This window comes from Crinia signifera, chromosome 4 (genome assembly GCF_055691185.1).
Source record: "Crinia signifera chromosome 4, ASM5569118v1, whole genome shotgun sequence".
Classification (NCBI taxonomy): Eukaryota; Metazoa; Chordata; class Amphibia; order Anura; family Myobatrachidae; genus Crinia; species Crinia signifera.
Genome location: NC_139220.1, coordinates 277,836,087 through 277,849,584, shown reverse-complemented (window position 1 = coordinate 277,849,584; position 13,498 = coordinate 277,836,087). Strand labels below are relative to the sequence as shown.

Sequence of the window (13,498 nt, the reverse complement as noted above, 5' to 3'; positions counted from 1 at the left end):
AGCATTTACTTACCATTCCCTGGTTGGTCAATGTTGGTCTCCATGCTCTGACATTTCTCCCTCTCGGGAACATCATCACCATCACCCATCTTGAAGGTCACAGTCCGCTCCTCTACTGCACGTGACGGTATCGGCACAGCCACCATGTCCATAATTGGCACCTTGGTCTCAGCAGCAACACCCCCGTCAATGGATAACTTTGCGTCTGGATCCGGCTTCAGTATGTTACAGCGGTCTTTGTTCTTATCCATCAGGGGAGACTCGGAAGGGCTGGACTTCCTTTCACCTGTGGAGCAGGATCATGAGATGAGAGGCTGCCTTACAGGCCCCATTACCACAGTCACCACTTACACCAAGACAAAGGGAAACTTACGTTCTATCTTTCTCCTCATTCTGGGACAAATGAAGAACCAGACCACCAAGGCGCAGATCACAGCGCACCCCACAGAGATAAGGATGACGCCCCACAGGGGAATCTTGTCAAAGCCAAGCACTAGAAGAATGAATAAACATACATGAAAGCCGACTCTTGTAGACTACCTTCCCAGTTCTGCAGCTCCGGAAACATGACTCCACCAGGGTCAGCTTGCAGGCCTGGACAGCGCTAGTAAGATACAGGTTCTCGGTGTGTGTGTGTGTAACCGGAGGGGTACAAGTGACATTCCTACAATAGACTTGATCACTTATCAGTGGTAGGAAGTCCAGACAAGATGGTAATATTGAAATTCATTACTGTGTAGGCATTGTCAGATTTGAATTGTTACAATTGCTACCATACACATCAGCAATATTATACTACTTGTCTCCCTAAACACTAGAAGACTTCCCTTTAAAAACAAAGGTTATCTAAACGGAGTTAGAACTAGTCCAAAATAAGTGACTGTCTAGTGACCGGTGAGTGCCAGAACTCATTGGTCTCAGCTAGAACGCAGCACCTCCAGAGTGATTTGGGTATCATCATCACTGAGCAAAATTAAATGAAAGATTTGAGTTCTGTACACCAGAATGCACCATGCTTAGCCGGATCCATCTGTACTAAAGGCTGTGGCATTCTGCTCCTACTGGGCCTTATATTTAACAGCAAATAAACGGTGAAGGGAAAAAGTTGCCCCTTGGCAAAGCCATGGCTTACTGGGGGAGATTTTCCCTGTGGAGCAGTGACAAGGTTACACCACAGCACTGTATAGTTTGTTAGAGGGCCTTGTTTTAAAGAGTTGAGCTAGGTTAAGTAAATGAGGCACACACGCAGGGCGATATGAGGGCTCTTTGTAAGTGCTCTGACTAGATCGCTTAGAAATGAAGCATAGAACGCTCCGTGTGTATACCCCCGGAGATGCGCGGTGCCATCGTCTGACTAGATTTATACTGCATGCAGAATAGATCTAGTCACCGCCAGTACGGTCTGAGAACACTGGCCATGGCAGATCAGTCAGCACACATCGCTAAGCATGGAGGCTCACTCGCCCCATGTGTATGGGGCTAGACACCCATACCCCACGGGCTTCTCCATTCAGCAGTTCTCCCTTAGGCAGTAAATGAAGGTATTATACAGTCAGCAAAGTCCTAGGAATAGCAGGTGCTCTGGCAGGCAAGCTTGTGACTCAGCATGGCCAAACTGGGTTACAGGTGTGGCAGACAAATGGATGATCCATAGGCATTTACATTCTTAGCATAAATCATAGAAATTAATTACATCAATATGCATTATGAAAATGTGCAGATAAAGGAGAACTAATTCACAAGGTTAAATCAATTACAATTAGCAAACCCTGACTGATGCAGTCTTGCACACCGCACTGCTGCAGCAAGGCAGGTAATACATACAAGCAAAAGGTTTAAAGGGGTTTATTCAGACCAGATTACTGTTGTGCAAATTTGCAAGCCGATCGATAAGCAAAGGACTGCGCCTGTGTAAAGAGAACGGCCACATAGATCATCGATTACACAAATCGCCTTGCAACTTGATGAACAGGAACATAGTGTTTTGGGATGGTAACCGGACGATTTCTGGAGTGTCGGCAAAACCGCAGGCATGCCCAGGTGGTTTCACCAGCTCCAGCCTCTAAAATCAGCCTGTCACAGTTATAGAAGTGTTAGTTACGCACACTTGCAACAGACTGGGAAAATAATTTGATGGCGAGTGGTCAATGGATTTGCAGTTAAGCGGTTCATTGGCAGACATAAACGGGCAGGGATGTCACTTTGACTGGGCTGCAGCTAACCGATTGAAGTATTCTGCAAATTCACACAGCAGTGATCAGGTCTGAATCAGGCCATAAAGCTGGATACGTACTATAAGATTTTATCATTCTGACTGGTTGGAATGAAAATCTGGTAATTTGTGGGAGCAAATGACATTTGACCATTTGCACCAGAACATGGAAAGAGACAAAAATGATCAAACAAATGAAATTTTTTATTTTACCAATGTATGCAAAGGACTGCCCATTGTCCAGCTTTTGAGAGCAAATGGTTGGAATTTGTCCCCATTCATTACCAAATTTTCATTCCAATCAGCCAGCCAGTTTGGACAGATAAATCTTAGATGAGAACGAAGATATAAAAAAAGGGACTGACCACCTGCCGACAGGCCAAGTACAATCAGAGGAGCACAGGAAGCCACCAGTTGGAGCATGTGTATTGTGATGTAAGACAATCATAACTGTGCCAATACATTCATCTCCTGAACAATAACCCCTACCTAACCAACTAGAAGAAAACCGTACTCTTGAATGGAACTTCTGCAGTTTGGGGCACAGTGGAGCTACTGATGGATTTCTTATATACTTATAGCATTCTCCCTTTAACCCATGCCACAAGGGTGGCCAATCCCGGGATCGGCGGGATCTTGGCCTAAAATAAATCAGGATTTCAAACCCAGGATTGCTGCACACATGTGCATTTGGATAATGAAAAGCCGGACACAGCACGAGGCAGACGGCTTAGACGCTGCCCCTCAGCTGTGCGCAGCACGAGTCAACTGGATGACGGCCTGCCCACTGGCAGAAACTAGAACAGGCTGGTACGGGGAAGAGGGAGAGAGGACTGAGGGGATGGGAGGGAGACAAATGAAATAGGGTAGAACAGGTATTCCCAACCATTGTCCTCAAGGCACACTAACAGTGCAGGTTTTAATGATATCCAGGCTTGAACACAGGTGACTTAATTAGTGCCTGAGTCTGATAAAACCATCTGTGCTGAAGCCTGGCTATCACTAAAACCTGCACTGGTGGTGTGCCTTGAGGACCGTGGTTGGGAATGCCTGGGGTAGAGGATTCTGCTGCCGGTCATTGAGTCAATACCAGGATCCGAAAATTTTAAAAAAGATGGCCTGGGATTGGCATCCCTACGATGCCACACCTAGAGCACAGACCTGGATTGGGTTATTGCAGACAATAGAGAGTAGCTTGTGCACTTCTGTGAATGCTTCCATCCACTAGGACCTTGATACTCCAGATGTTGTTGAACTACACATCCCAGCATGCTCTGCTTCAGTTTTGCTATTCGGCCATGCTAAATCTGATGCAGGGCATGCTAAGATGTGTAGCTCAAAACAACTGGAGTGTCAAGGGTAGCCATCAAGGCACTAGGATCAACTGATCACGCTGTCAGGCTGGTTGAGCAGGTGATGGCCTAACTACAGACTGGCAGCACCAGACTATGATATTATATTCTCAATTGCCAATCAAAACCATTAGTTGCCAGGATTCACACATCACCATATAGCTGTGCCACATTTCCACTGAGCTGTCCCTGTTGGCACGCCAGGTTGCATGAGAATCTTCTAGTATCGGAGGTCTATTTGCAAATGTGACAGGACACAGACTGCGCTGAGTAACGGTACATACAACTTTTGTAAGTGAGGGGTAGATTTATTAATCTCGGTGAAGTGATAGAGTGTCTGTTTTTTTTATCACCGGCCAATCAGCTCCAAACCTGTCATTTTACAAACCAAGCCTGTAACTGCATAGGTAAGAGCTGATTGGACGGTGATAAAAACCAGACACTTTATCACTTCACCAAGCTTAATAAATTTGCCCCTGAATGAGTTACTGAATCTGTACACAATGCAGCAGATGCAACCCCCCCAAGTTCTGTCTCATATACAAACTCCGCCACACACAAAATATACAAGTGTCATATAAGACTAATCAGCAGACTCCTGCTATGACCTTGCCCCATTTTCAAAGGGGGATCTAGTTCTACATCAGGTAGAAGCAGGACGACACATTTCTTAATTGCTTTAGAGTCTATAAATAACCCCCCCCCCCCCCACATTGACATGTGCACTAACCGTTTTTGCCAAGTTATTTAGGGTAGGAGATTTCCCAGTGTCTAGAATGCCCATACACACACAGCACTGTGTGCCAAGTGATATTACTTAAATTAAAAAAGCAGGGTAATGGTTCCGGATGATGTAGAGCACCATGGCTCATTCTGTACACACAACAGCGATTTAGTCACTTGCTAAGCAATGTGACTAGATTTTGACCCCTTCAAAATTTGTATTGTTTTGTGCAATTTTAAGATAGGGATAAGAGACTATAAAATCCATGTAAATGTTCTATGCCAGAATTTGTGTACTGTATAATTTAAAACCCTCAAATGCCAGTGGGACAGTATTTACAACCAATGCTGCATTCTGCTATAGAGCGCAGGATATTGCTAGAACATGGTGCAGGAGTCCTCTTGGAGGAAAAAAAAATTAATAGAAAATCACCTATGAAAAGGGGGATCTCTGGAGTCTATTTTTCTTCATTAAAAAAAAAAAAAAAAAATTATGGGTTCTCTTGGTTTAAAAAAAAAAAAAAATTTTTTTTTAGGAAACTGCTCAACTTATCTACTCCATAAACTAACCCTGAAAAACTGCATATGAACCATATGCATATGGTTCTGGCTTAGGAGTAAATGTAAGAGGGATGAAATATAAGAAGCTCTTCTGTAGGATCTTCACAGCCACCGCCATTGCTGAAGGGAAGGTAGTGAGAGGGATTACAATGCTAAAGGAGTTGGGAGGAAATGGCTGTAGTGATTTAGCCGGGTGGGTAACTATTTAGGTTAGAACTGTCAGCGTACACTAGCCTGCAGCCTTCTGTAATGGGCACAGGCCAGCAGACTTCTAGAAGTTTTCATTCCTGCAAAGTAAAAGTAGTAAATTTGGGGTTTAATGGTGGGCTCACGTGTACAAGCCAGCGGCAAAAGTCCAAGAGCTTAATAAAGGGTACTCACGGGGTGCGCCGGTGTACATAATGGAGAACAGGTTGATGCCGATCGTACAAGCGTAGAAGACAGGCAGGGCGCGCAGTCCGTTGGGAACAGGGTCAGCCTGAAATGGAAGGAACATATTACAACATGGACTAAGGTGGCTCTTCTTATTCTTTAGCCAATCTAACCAAGGGCAGATCACAAATGTCAGCAATACCCCTTTCACACCAGCCAAAAAATTCCCAGGTTGGTTGCCGGAACAAATTCTAGGGAAAATTTGCTGGGATTTCACACCAGCCAGTAATCTGGGCTGGTCGCGGGAGCAAACCTGCTAACTAGCAGGGTTGCTCCCGTGACCAGCCCAGGTTACTGGCTGGTGTGAAAGGAACTTGGGCAGCGGCGGCTAGGCGCTTGTAGTGCTATTTGCTGGGCAGGAAGCGCTGCTGAATTTGGAAACATATTGAAAAGACTGGCTGGATGCTCTCAGCCAATCAGTGTCTGGACAGTCTTTAAAATGTTTTCAAATTCAGCAGTGCTTCCTGCCCCACCACCCAGATCCCCGTAGTCTGGACCCAGTGTAAGTCCCTGAATTTTGTGGTGTGAAAGGGTATAATTGTGCAGGAGATTACAATTATCAAATAGCTTACACAGGAAGACCACAATGAGCTTAGTCTATACAACTAAAAGGAGTCTATGTACTAAACCTTAGAGAGATAAAGTACCTGTTCCTTTTATTCCACACAGCACGGCAGGTAGGAGCAGATTGTCTGGCACTGTATCACTCCATGGCTTACTGCATAGACCCATAAGGGTCTATATCTATACATTGTGCAGTATAGAAGGATGTCAATATACAAGGCACTCCAGCATTCAGCACAAAGCCTGTACTACACTGCAGATTGTGGCAGGAGTCTCCTCACAAAAGCTCAGGAATAGATGCAGCTAGGTACTTATTCAGGTGTATTACAGCTTAGTTACAGTATTCCAGTTCTGCATGGCTGCAGAGTGAGACTACAATTTATGACCACTCATGGTCATAGAGAACTGTGCATGCTCAGGAATACTTATAAGGATAGCAGGGATGTTATGAAGATTATCTGAACATACACTGTACTAAGCACTGAGGGCGGCACATCTGCAGCTCTGTGTGCAGGGACAAGAGTACTTCATACCGGGTAGTTGTAAACAGATCACATGAGATATTACATGTTTGTTTTTTTAAATAGGAAACACTACAGCCGTCTTGGAGGCGACCCCCTAGAGGTGAGCACAGCCAGACAGGGACCCTTAAGCTACTTTAAAAAATATGCACCATAACAACATTTTCATGAATATCGTTAGCAATAACCTAGCGAAGTATTGCTAAAGCAGTTTTAGGCCATTATAGAACAAATTGTTGTAGGGACTGGAAAATGGCCATTCTCCACAATCTACCACACTTTTAACCAGCCCAGAAAGTCTAATTTACTTGCTTTAGTGAGGCTGCTCTTGTCGGCAGGCGCATTGCCTGCGATTCTGGCTGATATATATATGGGTTCGATTGAATGTCCAATATAGCACTGGTCCGTTGGCCAGTCTATACCAGCGATATGTTAGAACAACATCGTTCATAGACCTATTGCGTTGACAGCGTGTATGGGTGATCTGCAGACCACCTGTAAACTTGCACTAGGAGCTGGCAGTGATTGACATGTCAACTGGGAGGGAGTGTTTGAACACCCTTTTTTTTTTTTTTTTAATAAGATTGCAGCATCCAACCACAGAGTGCAGCCACACATGCCATGTAATGCAGCACATATCAGAACTAGGACAGGGCACCTGGACAAGTCCCTCACCAGATGCTGGGCAACTGTGTCGTAAAGCAAGTATGCAATTTGTGCACACCACAACCGCTGCTTAGAGGAAAGCAAGAAAGGCAGCCGACTGACTACCCTCAAACAGCACCGCTTTATATTTCCTTACAACAGGTCAGGCAACTATAGCCAGCAGGACCAATACGATACTCTACTATCCCAAAACCAGGTCTACACATGGCTGCAATAAAGAGATTTGAAAGCGGTTACTTGATTAGAAGAGTCTTGTCAGTCTCTGAATGAGATAAACTAGCCACTCAGAGGAGACTGCCAGCACTTCCCATACAACAAAGTTGGAAGAATTTTAAAATAAAAAGGTTTTGGGGCCAGTGCAGGTGGTCTGACAGGGTCTTGGTGACCGTAGTAGTAAGGTTCTCTTACCTTGTGAAGGATGAACGTTCGCACAAGGAAGAAGAGAAGTGCAGACATGATTCCGGATAAAAGAGGAGAAATAAACCAGGACAACACTAAAAGATGAAACAGAGTTACATTATTGCATTAGATTTTCGAGTACTTAATGGATACTTCTTAAAGTCTCTATACATACAGAAATGAAAAGGCAGGCAATATAGATCTTCAGTTCAGAAGTATTTTTCAAAGATCATTTGGAACTGAAAGTCAGGAAAAGAGAATAAAGGCTCATACACTCTAGTCCACAGGTTCTCAAACTCGGTCCTCAGGACCCCCACACAGTGCATGTTTTCCAGGTCTCCTGTTATATAAATTCCAGTAGTCCCGTGTAGTCTATAAAACATTTCCCATGCAAATCCTGTGACCAAAACAGTGAAACACTAGCTTCCACTGAAGTCAATTACACCATAAAGATTCCTGCCTTACAACCGGTTGTAAATCACAATAAAAGTTTGTTTTCAAATGTAATTCTTGTGTGTTGTGCTCAAGTGACATCCAAGCCATAGCGCCTCCCCCATATACGACAATTAAGCCTTATAACACCCCCCCCCCCCCCCCCCCCCCAAAAAAAAATGATAACAGGCCAAGCATGCTCTGGGTTATCAAACCGAAACAGTTTGGATCTTTTGAAAAAGGACTTCATTGGAGAAGTTGAGACAAAGTTGGCATATACTCGGCAGGCTTAAGAGAATGCCAGTTAACTCTAATAGAAAGGAAGAGCCTATTTGCTGCTGACCTACCAGACACTCTGTAATACTTTCCTTTCTAAAAACCACCAAGAGTGTTGCCTCTAGGACACTCACCAATGCGCAGCAGTTCAGACCACTTCACTCCTTGCTGTCCTTTTGCCACCAAGGAGAAGCCAATAGTGGCCCCAACGATACAATGTGTTCCAGAGATCGGTAGCTTTAGGAAGGAAGCAGCCAGCTGCCAAACAGCAGAACCTGGAAGAAATTGGACACAGAACAAAATGATAAAGTATGAATTATCTTAGACTGACATTTGCAACCGAACAGAAGGACCACGTGGACCTTCTTCAATGTTAAGTATTCCTATACTACTCACTCTACTGGAAAATAAGGACCTCCAAGTCCAAGGCTTACTCACCAAACATAGCACTGATAGACCCAGCCATAAGGTGCTGCTGCGTTGTGTTGTACATGTTGACATCGATCAGACCTTTGCGAATGGTTTCACTCACTTTGGCTCCCAGCAGAACGGATCCCACAGTTTCGAAGATAGATGCCAGAATGCAAGCTTGTCGTAAGGTAACCACGCCAGAGCCTACAGCGGTGCCAAAAGAGTTTGCTACATCATTGGCACCAACCGAGAAAGCCAGCACAAAGGCTATAACAAAACCCAAAATAAGCATCCAGAGGTAGGTAGTCAGTGGACCACCAGTCTCAAAACCGAGGGTGCTCGTAACCACACTGAAAACTGTTGTTGATTCCATATTTACTTTTGGCTTAATGTGAAATTGGTATATAAAAAAATTAAATACTTAATATGTAAACCAAACAATGAGGTAAGAAAATAATTCAATAAATTACTATAAAATTAAATATGCAGTAAACTGAATAGGCCGAGAGTCTCGGACTAAAGTCTTTGTTATTTGCTGTGTATGCAAATTTGTTTTCTAGAGTTCCTTTGGCTCTGGCAGGTTAGATATGAACAAAATTCCATGGTGAAGAAACAATGACACAGGCAGACTCTTCATTCTGTAAGAGAAAGGAAAAAAGATGCATTAATGGATGGAACAGACAGCTGGATGTGCCCTGGGAAGCTCGCTCTCTGACAGTGTCCAGACAACCAAGAGATCTATTTATATGTGCTCCTTAGGCATAGACACTGCCTTTTGTTGACCCTTCATTTGGCCGAGTCCCAATCCTCCACCAAGTATAGGCAAGTACCAGAATTGACCAAAAGGTTAATTGGTGATTGAATCAAAATGGTGCAAGTGCTATAAAATAGGTAAAAGACTAATAAAACATAACAACTAACAATTAAGAGCTAATCATTCAAAGAAAAGAACAACCCGATTTATGGTGGTTTTTCCTTTTCAGTAACTTATTTAACAAGTGAAAAACATTCGGCGACAATTACACAAGATCATAAAATACAGGAGGAAAGCAGAGATCCATGGGCAGCGTTTGGCTGTTCCCCTAAACAAACGATCACCCACCCAATTCCCTTAGGGCTAGTTCTAAGTGGATTCTTATCGGGCCTATACATGGGGAGATGCTGAAGCATTCTAAACTAGTGTTCATTCAAGCACTCAGAATCTTTGAAAACCCATGCAGTTCCAGTTCCCTGCCTGGGGTGTCGCTGTCTGCTGTGGTGTTTCTAGCACAGGTCTGTATTAGAAGCACTACAGCAGACAGCAACACCCCAGACAGGGAAGAGGAACTGCATGGGTTTTCAAACATGACGGGTGCTTCAATGAGCACTACTAAATCAATGCTAGATCGCTCTTGAAAGATCGCTAAGCACACAGTGCTGCATCAGCGATGTAAGCTGAGTGATCGGTCATGGTCAGTGTTCTCCAGTGAGAACATTGGCCCTGAAACCAGCGTGTGTGGGCCCCATAAGGCAGATGGAAGGGACAACTTTACCCCCCCTGGCAAGATTACACTTAATTTTCCCGCTAGACTGTTTTAGCGGGGTGCTGCGCCCTGCCCAATTTTTAAAGGGCAAAATGCGCTATTGCCCCTCTTGCAGCGCTCCACTAAAAGAGCCTGCCTCCGACCCCACTGCTGTAACCGGGGAAGCCCACCACGGCCGTAGATGGCGATGTATTGCCTTCGGAGGGGCCGGGCCTGTCCCTTTTCGTGATGCCAGCGTCCACCCACCTGTGCAGCGGCGCTCTGCCCACCCTGGTTCGTAGAAGGAACACTTAACACTGCACTTTAGTTGGAGAAACTGGGCACACAAATTAGAAATTGTGACAAGGGCACACCCTAGCTCAATCCCATAGGAGACATTTCATTCTCTGCAATTTTGCAGATCCCAACATTGCCACTTGGCCCTCTAACCACTTCAGATCACAAATGCTGGGTAGCACCAGGCATTTGGGTCCGTCCAGGGAGCAATCTGGCATTTGCGGCGCTAGCCCCCAAGTGACCTTGCAATTAGCCAGGACGCTGCTGTCCAAAAGGTGGCAGGGCAGTGGCGTGTCATCAGGGGGTAGGTGAAGGCCTCCTACCTATTGTGTGAGCCGGTCCCAGGTCGGACTTGCAGCAGGTCCGATCTCCGACTCGCACGTCGGATTGGATGTCAAACACATGCGATTTGGCCACTCTTCAGCCACTTTCTCTGCCTGATCCGGGTGAAAAGTGGCCAAATAGCATAAGTGTATGGCCAGCTTAATTCGCAGAGAAGTCTAGGAGCATTTAATTTGCCTTAAAAAAATAAAAAGCTGTCTGGTATTTGAGCGCTGCATGCAAGTCATGTGCTCCCTTTACATTGCATCTTGGTCAGTCAAGGGTAAGGTTTCACTTAGAATGGAGTTCTCATACACTGGTACTATACGTTTATTAAGCTTCTTATAGGCAAGCACATAGAAACATAAGTGGACGCATTTTTCCAAATTAAGTGTAGTGGATTTGATCTTAAATCTTTTAATCTCATAAAGATTAAAAAAAAAAAGGAATATGAATTCCAGCAGTTGCCAAGTAATTAAGAACATTTATATGAAAGCATGTGGTAAGAGACTGCACCCCCTCCAGTTACATGTTACGTTTAACTGGACTAGTGCGTACTTGCCTTAGGGTAATAGATTGACTTAGTAACTAGCACCATGGAAAAACACAGAACGCCTAACACACTCATATGAATGTTACCATCAGACGAGCTTTTCGGAGTATCTTCCATACATACTAGAAGAGCAACCTGAAAACAGATACTAGATGGTCTATTTGGCAACCATTGTGACATAATGAACAAAAGTGTTTGCAGTTTATTTTTTCCCTCCACAAGCTTTACCACTATATATACACACTGCAGGCCGGGACAGATTGAAAACCACCTTATTCAGCTGTTAGCTAGACCCCCAACATAGGGGTGTATTCAATGCTTTCTGTGAGCTTTGAAAGCTCACAGGGCTGCCTGCTCGCTGTCACAGCGAGCAGGGTCAGTATTCAACCGACCCCCTGCATACACCGTTTCCCCTCTCGCTAAGTTTTTGACGAGAGGGGGAAATGGCGTGTGCGGCCACTAAGACAGTAAGGTTTGCGGCAAAATGCAGCGGGCTCCCTGCATTAGCCGCATGCCTCGCTGTTTGGGGGAATCCTGGCTGATTTCCCTGTCACATTGAATAGGGTGAGCGGCCAACGTGGGGGTTAAACGGCGAGGATCGCTTGTTTTCGGCATGTAGCACAGAGCATATAGCACAGCTACACACACACACACCATACTGGTACAGAGGGCTCACTGAATGCACAGTTGAAAATCAAAATGTAAGAGGACAGTTACCATGTTTCTGGGTGCAAAGTGATATCCTGCAGTTACTTAGCACAGCCATGATGGGTGTCAGTAAGGAGCTGTACTAAAAAGATTAAGCGGTGAAGTGGTAGAGTAATCACCTCTCCAGCACTCTCTGCCCTGCTTGTATTGCATCAGCTTAGTGATCCAGATTTGCTCCTGGTGGGCACACGCACAAGAGCTTGTAAAATCTCATTCTGCAATTCAGTGTAGGTATGGCCATCGTTGTATTTGCCATTAATTGTGAAATAGCAGAGGACCATCAATGGGTCATCCCTGTTCATTAACCAGCATGCCCATGTCCCAACTGTGAGCAGGACTTTGCCGGTGTAGGAAAATGACAGATGTTCTGCATCAGAACACCTTGTTAACATACAAAGGGTTGTACGGAATGGCGGAAACTCATCTATTCTCCCCCACTGTTGGCAAAAGTATTAGCCATAAATCCACGGCTTGCAGTTTGATAGCCATCCCTAGTATAGTGATGCATGTGCAGAGATGTATGGAAGTGGTAGCGAGCCACATGTAAAACATAGCACCAAACTCTGATGGCACCAGGTGTTAGAGAACAAAAGGAGGGAGGGGTGCACACATGATACATGCACCCTCTAGCTGCTCTGTCCAGCTCAGTATACATGTTGGCACAAAGATGGCAGGTGGGTGATAAGCACCCTGCACAGCCCCCATCACATGCTGTGGCACCAGTAACACAACTGGGAGCTTGGGCAGTCTAATCCCCCCCCCCCCCCCCCCCCCCCCCCCATTGCAGCACAGAGTAGATGCTAAGATTAGGGGTCCACAGAAATGAAAGGGGCTTCAATTCCCCTATAATTATGCAAAGCAATGAGATAGCGCCCCCTGTGGAAATACACGTCCCATTATGCCCATTGGGGGGGGGGGGGGATAGGTCATTGCATGACAGCGAGGGCTTAAGAAACCAGGTGGGTCATGCAGAGGAGCCCGCAGCTGACGGGCACCGTGTCACACGTGTGCCAGCAGCACCGGGAACCGCTTACCGTGTCCCGGAGACCTGATCTCCCTGTTCCCGCTGCACACAGGTTGCTGGCGCCGCTTCCCTGCACCTTCTTCCCGCTCGCTGTCAGGTTCAACAGCGCTATAGCGAGGGCGGAGCGGGCGGGAGGATGGCGCCAAAACCCCGATTCAAAACCAGCCAGTGCCGGGCGGGAGGGGAAGCGGTGCTGGAGGGGTCACCGCCGCACACACAGGGACCGGGGAGGGCAACAGACCAGGGGACAGATCACCGTGGAGGGTAACACAGCTGCCGGTGTAACCCCCTGTAGCACCGAGCACTCACCGCGCAGCACCGGACACGTTATACCGGCGGGAAGAAACAGCAGCGCTGAATGGGAGGCGGGACTACAAGTTCCAGCATCACCTGCCGCGCCAGCCTAACTTCTATTGTTCATCACGGAGGAGGGAGATGGAGGGGGCGGGGGTGAGGACTGGGATGTCGCGGGGGCACACAGGGCGGGAGGGGGCTGCTGGAGGACATATACCACCACCTGAATCTGACACCACATAAAAAAAAA

The 13,498-nt window shown here is 45.9% G+C and overlaps 1 protein-coding gene across 3 annotated transcripts in view; it reads right to left on the bottom strand.

Moving 5' to 3' along the window:
- The window catches only part of SLC20A1 (solute carrier family 20 member 1), a 34,320-nt gene that overhangs the window by 12,331 nt on the left and 8,491 nt on the right, over nt 1-13,498 (bottom strand). The window contains exons 1-7 of one of the 3 annotated variants that reach the window (XM_083184667.1): nt 13,264-13,410; nt 8,577-9,187; nt 8,273-8,413; nt 7,440-7,525; nt 5,230-5,326; nt 374-493; nt 14-286 (exon numbers count right to left, since the gene is read on the bottom strand). In XM_083184667.1, coding sequence (XP_083040793.1) covers nt 14-286; nt 374-493; nt 5,230-5,326; nt 7,440-7,525; nt 8,273-8,413; nt 8,577-8,922 — 1,063 coding nt within the window. In that variant the 5' untranslated portion in view covers nt 8,923-9,187; nt 13,264-13,410. Of the gene's footprint in view, nt 1-13; nt 287-373; nt 494-5,229; nt 5,327-7,439; nt 7,526-8,272; nt 8,414-8,576; nt 9,188-12,964; nt 13,148-13,263; nt 13,411-13,498 lie in introns of those variants that run through there. The other 2 variants (XM_083184666.1, XM_083184665.1) reach the window with 2 other exon arrangements.